The sequence below is a fragment of the Chrysochloris asiatica genome, unplaced genomic scaffold (genome assembly GCF_000296735.1).
Source record: "Chrysochloris asiatica unplaced genomic scaffold, ChrAsi1.0 scaffold00126, whole genome shotgun sequence".
Taxonomy (NCBI): Eukaryota; Metazoa; Chordata; class Mammalia; order Afrosoricida; family Chrysochloridae; genus Chrysochloris; species Chrysochloris asiatica.
The window spans coordinates 7,760,302-7,766,937 of NW_006408644.1; the positions used below are offsets into that span (position 1 = coordinate 7,760,302).

General features: G+C 38.6%; 1 protein-coding gene across 1 annotated transcript in view; it reads right to left on the reverse strand.

Moving 5' to 3' along the window:
* Positions 1 to 1,509: 1,509 nt before the first annotated feature.
* Positions 1,510 to 6,636, reverse strand: part of XKRX (XK, Kell blood group complex subunit-related, X-linked) — a 16,559-nt gene continuing 11,432 nt past the window's right edge. The window contains exon 3 of the mRNA XM_006869095.1: positions 1,510 to 2,255. Within this exon, the coding sequence (XP_006869157.1) occupies positions 1,510 to 2,255 (746 nt within the window). The remainder of the gene's footprint in view (positions 2,256 to 6,636) is intronic.

Here is a 6,636-nt window from a genome sequence, read left to right on the forward strand (position 1 = left end):
TATATATCAATAAAATACTCAGGACAGTAACAAACACAAGGCAGTTTTCATTTCTTCCACACATTAGCAACATTTGAAATTACAGTTGAGTTTCTCTGAGGTCCACATCAAGCAGTAAAATGTTGGATTGAAAGGAATCTCTGTTGATGAGGCATTAAGTGAGAGATTTCACCCCATCACTCCACTTGACAATCTGGAGGCTCAAGTAGGTCCCTGAGAGAAGAGTCATTCTGGTTTGTGCCCTGAAGGATTCCTGTTCTGCACTTCAACCCCCAAGTGTGTCTATGAAGGACTTCATGGAGAGGACCTTACTGAATGATCACTAGTAAAAGTTTAATGGAGAGATAACTCAGTCATCAAAGACTTCGTTTTGCTTGGATCCACAACCAATACTCATAGAAGCCACAGTCAAGAAATCAAACCATGTATTGCATTAGGCAAATCTGTTGAACAAGACCTCTTTAAAGTGCTGAAGAGAAAAGATATCAGTTTGAGGACTAAGGTGCACTGACCCAAATCATGGTATTTTCAATAGCCCTCATATGCATGTGACAGTTGGACAATGAATAAGGAAGACCACAGAAAAATTGATGCATCTGAATTATGGTGATGGTGAAGAATATTGAAAGTAACATGGACTGTCAGAAGAACAAACAAATCTGTTTTGGAAGAAGTATAGCCATAATGCTACTTAGAAGCAAGGATGGTGAGACTTCGTCTCTCATACTTTGGACATGTTGTCAGGAAGGACCAGTCCCTAGAGAAGGACATCATGCTTGGTAAAGTAGAGGGTCAGCAAAAAGACCCTCAATGAGATGGACTAATGCACTGTCATCAACAATGGGCTCAGACATAACAACAATTGTGAGGATAGCACAGGACTGGCAATGTTCATTCTATTAAGTACTATGAGTCAGAACTGACTCAACGACACCTAACAACAACAGGTCATTTGGGGAGAAGCTCTTTCATTAATGGGGTCATCCTCTTAGCAGAGCTTTTCTTTGGAATTAAAAGAGCCCAGGCACTCACAGTTGTGGGTTCCACCATGAGTCAGACTGGTCCCTGTGAGGTTCACACAGCTGGTAAGCTGTCAAAGTCTAGTCAGTTATGATATATTCTGGTTGGATTCTGGATCTTCAACTCATCCCGGAAAAGTTCAGTAATGTCTCAAGCAATGAGCAAAGTTGGAAGGTTAGAGAGAGTCTAAGGTGCTTGCAGGTAAGTTATTCCATAGAGCAACCAAACAGCTCAAGAGGGGGTGGGAGGTAGGGATGGTGAACAGTATCTCGGATGCCCAAGTATATAGTGGATATACACTGTGATCAAACATAGCAGTTTTAAGGAAATAAAAGTTATTTGGAGGCTGTTCTTTCTTCTGATGAGCTTACCAGAAAACTCAAGAAAATATCCTATTGGGTACTCACCCATGAGCCTTATCCTTTCCTTAGAATTCACAGTTGTTCTTGTAAGTCCAAAACCCATACTCAAATACCCAGAAGAGCAGAATCAGACAATGCTTTGCCTTGCTTCAGCCTCAAAGGTTGGCTCTAAATTCTCGGGCCTGCCCCGAGGGTGTCGGTGGCAGCAGACACAGTGGAGGTAGTCCACCACATTGTGAGTGAACAGTGAGCGCAATGGATGCAGGTACTGGAAAAAAAGGAGCATGAATCCAATGGAAATCAGATAAGCAATAATGAGCTGCAAGGCAATCAGAGAATGACAGTAATTCAGTAATACTTTCACTCCAAAGAATTTAAAAACCAAAACCATGATAACATTTTCCACCAATCTTACACTATAGTGCAGGCTCATATGTCCCCAGTTCTGACCCTTGTCAACAAGTTCTCTGTCTGCCAACCTCAATTGCATGGCTGACCAGCAAGAAAAGTTGATACCAGCATAGAGAACGGTGACTGAAATCAGCACCACCAGGGTTCCTACCCGGCTGAAATTTTTCTCAATGTTACTGGGCATCTGGGCACCACTCCTCCAGAATTTAACCCAAGGCTCAAAGAGGATGATCAGGAAGTTGAGCAATAAGAAGGGCACAGCTTTCAATTTCAAGGTGGCTGAGAAGAGCACCAGAATCACTAGGCGGGAAGTGATCTCCAATGACCTCCAGATGGTGATGCATAGGACTTCTAGTGGCCCAAGGCGAATCTTGTATTCATCGTACTTTATCTGGATAGCCAACATATTGCAGAGAGTAGCCCCATATGTGACAGATATCAGGGAAAAGATCATCAGCATAGCTGTAAGAAAATAAACAAAAACACAAGGAACAGAAAAAAAAACAGTCAGTGATGGTATTGATAGCTTTACTTAAACCTAGTGGTCTAGGGAGGTGACAGTTGAGACTTGAGAGCACTAGTATGATCACAGCTATGCAATGCAAAGAAAGAAAATGAAAACAACTCAAAATGTCATTTTGTAATAGGGCTTTAGACAATTTTTCCACCTTATTTCTTCTTTTCTCTATTTTCTAAATTTCCCATGATAAACATATAATGTAATACTTTTATAATCATATTAAAATATAGAATTAATATTTTAAATAGTAGTTCTTAGAACTCTGAGATGTCACTCACATAAGAATACATTTAAGAGGATAGGGCAGCATTTACATCATGAAATAAACTTCTGAGTAAACTGAATGAGGCAGAAAACACCCTATCTGGGAAAACTCCAGTCTCAGGAGATTCTTAGGAAATGTCATTGCTAATATGGTGGTGTTTTAAAAGTTCTTGGAAAAATGAAATTAAAAACTAATGGGATTTTTCCATTGTTAAAGTCCCTTCTTTGATGTACATCTTCTTCAACAGACTAATCTCGTTTGTGCATGCTTCTAGAATTCTTAATTCCAGTGAACTAGAAATTCCATGAAGGCAGAAAGGACAGATCTATTTTGTTCACTGCTATATGCCCAGATACATTGCCTGGAACATAGTAAGTGGTCAAAAATGTTTGAGCAATGAAGAGTTCTGAATTTAGACAGGCAGCATAAAATATCTTGAAGTCCTTGGTTCAGCTGTGGGGAATCATGCAAAAGTCTCAGAATAGCTAACACGTGCCTTGGTTTTCCAATTCACTGAAATATTCTAGAGTTGCCAGTATTTACAATGAACCACCCCCATGTTTTGTTGTTGTTAAGTGCCGTTAAACTGATTCTGACCCATAGCGACTGTATAGGGTTTTCAAGGAGCGGTTGGTGAGCCTGAACCGCCAACCTTGTAGTTCAAACAACTTTGCAGTTCAGCACACTAACCTATGGTGCCACAAAAAACCGCCAACCTTGCAGTAAACAATTTTGCAGTCCAGCACACTAACCTATAGTGCCACAAAAAACCACTCCCAGCTGTGGTTTTTTAAAAAAAAAAAAATCATTTCTTAGCCCATGACATCCATAACTGTATATTAGAGTTGAGGATCTGAAGGATCAAGAGATGTTTTCCAATGTGCTATATTAAGTCTCAACTATAGTCCTGGTGTGGTGCTGTAGGGTAAGCACTGGACTGCAATGTCGGTTTGAACCGCAACGTTTAAATTCACCAGCCACTCCTTGAAAACCCTATAAAGGGTCGCTAAGAGTTGGAACTGAATCAGTGGCACTTAACAACAACAACAACAACAACATAGAAAACAAAGATGGCTCTTTCCTTTGTTTCCTGTATTTCAAAGGATACTGATGACTAAAAAACCTATATAGTGTTCTCAAAGAGAGTTGGGGAACTGACGGGTACTTATCCAAAAGAAAAGCCAGAGTTCTTTCTGTTCCCATAAAATGACTGGATTCAGGAAAACTAGAACCAGAGAGAATTCAATTTAAAATGGAAAAAAAAAATTATCATGGATATTCAAATGCAACCATAGCTTGATTTTTGAGATTTTTTTTTTTTTCCTGCTGTAAGTAGAGTATTAGAATCTTCAATAACTAGAATGGGAAACTCTCCTAAAGTGATTACTTGTGGTTTTATAAATTACTCCAAGTCTCATCCTTAAGAGTTGTTGCTTCGTGGAATTGGGAATGTCAAAGTGTCCATGCTTTCTCTTACATTAGGACTTATTTATTAATAGTACAATATAAGAAAGAAAGCCTGATGCTTATAATAAATGTAAAAACACCTTCCATCTGTCTCCCTACAAATATACTCGCACTATCACCAGCCGCTCCTTGGAAACCCTATACAACAGGGTCAGTTGCTACAAGTCAGAACCCACTCAGCAATAACAAATAAGAGACTGTAATTGCTGCTAGTGAATGTGTTCAAAAGTACTGATCCAGATGGTCTCCAAGAGAAAACAGGATTAGAAAAGGGGCACCAAGGAGAAGATACAAAGGGGAGGGGGGGATAAGAAAAAATAAACAAAAAAAAAAATGCATTCCAAACCTTAAAAGACATAGGATTGCCAGAAAGTTTGTACTAGGAGAAATCAATTAAGAATTGAAAACATGGTCTTAGAGAAAGCTTCCTTTACATGCTTTGTATAATGATACAGTTGGAAACACGATCAGACATCCTGGGTTCTAACATACTCTTAACCATCTACTACTTATGGTACCTTTGAGGATTTACTTAACCTCGCAGTGCCTCTGCTTCCTCATTTGTAAAATTTGTAATAACAGTATTTATCTTATATGATTGCTGTGGTGATTAAAAGAGATAATTACAGGAAAAGGGCTTAGAGCAATGCCTGGAACATAAATTTGATCAACTATCATCATCATCATCATCATCCCTATTCCAAAGGTTTACTAGGGCCATTTCCTTTACTTGGGTCCTACCCTGGCACTGAGAAAGTTAGATGACTTAAAAACTGATAGAACACTTACAAATAAGCATTGCAAAAATGTGTATGGCCTACAGCAAGAAAATGGTACAATTTTACTGGACACATTAAAAATCTTAAGTCAAATGGAAAAATTTATCTTCCAATATGAAATTGAACAACATAAAAATATAAATTCCCTCTGAAATAATCTACATAAATAATTTAATGAAATCTCCATCATTTCAATGGCATTTTTTTTCTTTTGTTGTTATTGTTTTGCTTTGTTCTGGGTTTTTTTTTGGGGGGGGAGTGGGCTTTTAGATTGACAAATTAATCTTAGAAATAAATAAATCTATTCATAAGATAGGGTAAATTGCTCTGCTAGTATGAGTTGTGAAAGGCCTTGGTAAGAAAGGCATAAGATCTAAATACAATAAAGGATTTGACTACATAGAACTTTAATAGTTCAGAATTTTAGGAGCTACTTCAAGTAAAACAATGTGTGTCATGTGTGTAGGTATATATGCATGTGTATGTATACCAAACATAATACAAACGTATACATACACAATTATTCATAGTAGAGAAATAATTAATATCCAAAATAAATTAAATAGCTCCTACAAATTGGTAGGAAGCAGCAACCAAGAAATCAAACAACGTATTGCATTAGAAAAATCTGCTGCACAAGACCTTTCTAAAGTGTTGACAAGCAAAGATGTCAGCTTGAGGACTAAGGTACACCTGACCCAAGCCACAGTATTTTCAATAACCTCATATGCATGTGAAAGCTGGACAGTGAATAAGGAAGACCATAGAAGAATTGATGCATTTGAGTTATGGTGTTGTGGGAGAATATTGAAAGTACCATGGGCTGCCAAAAGAACAAAGAGATCTGTGTTGGAAGAAGTACAGCCAGAGTGCTCCTTGGAGGCCACGATGGCCAAATTTCGTCTCTCATACTTTGGACATATTGTCAGGAGGGACCAGTCACTGGAGAACGATATCATGTTTGGTAAGGTGGAGGACCAGAGAAAAACAACCCCAGCGAGCTGGATTGGCAAAGAGACAGCATCGATGGTCTCAAGCGTGGCAACAATTGTAAAGTTAGCTCAGGACCAGACAGTGTTTCGTTCTGTTGTGCACTGAGTAGCTATGAGTCTGTAACGACTCAATGGCACCTAACAACAGCAAACTGGTAAGACAACAAATAACCACTGGAAAAAGTGAGTAAAATATCAACGGGCTTCAAAAAGTTCATGAAAAATTTCCATTTTACCATGAATTTCTTGAAACTTCCTCATACATAAATAAAAAATTCATAGAACCCACACAATGCCCAAACATGAAAAGACACTCAGCTTCATTCATAATTAAGGAAATGAATGAAAACAAAGTTATTTTATAATTATACGACTAAATAATATTTAGTTTAAGATATGGAAAAGCAGGCACATTCATATACTGTTGCGGGCAGTGTAAATTCATGAAACCTTTTGTGAAAATTATTTGGCAATATCTATCAAAATTCAGGCCACCACTCGTCTGTCTGTCGTGCTGTGGTGGCTTCAGTTGCTGTGATTCTGAGGGCTATGCCACCGGTATTTTAAATAACCAGCAGGGTCACCCATGATGGACAGGTTTCAGGTGAGCTTCCAGACAAAGACAGACTAGGAAGAAAGAGTGACGAACTACTTCCGAATCTTTAGTCATGGAAAACCTTATGAATAGCAGAGAAACACTGTCAGATACAGATACAGGTTGGAAGGCATTCAAAATGTGACTGGGGAAGAGATGCCTCCTCAAAGTAGAGTTGACCATGATGACGGGAATGGAGTTAAGCTCGTGGGAGAAAAGCCCACA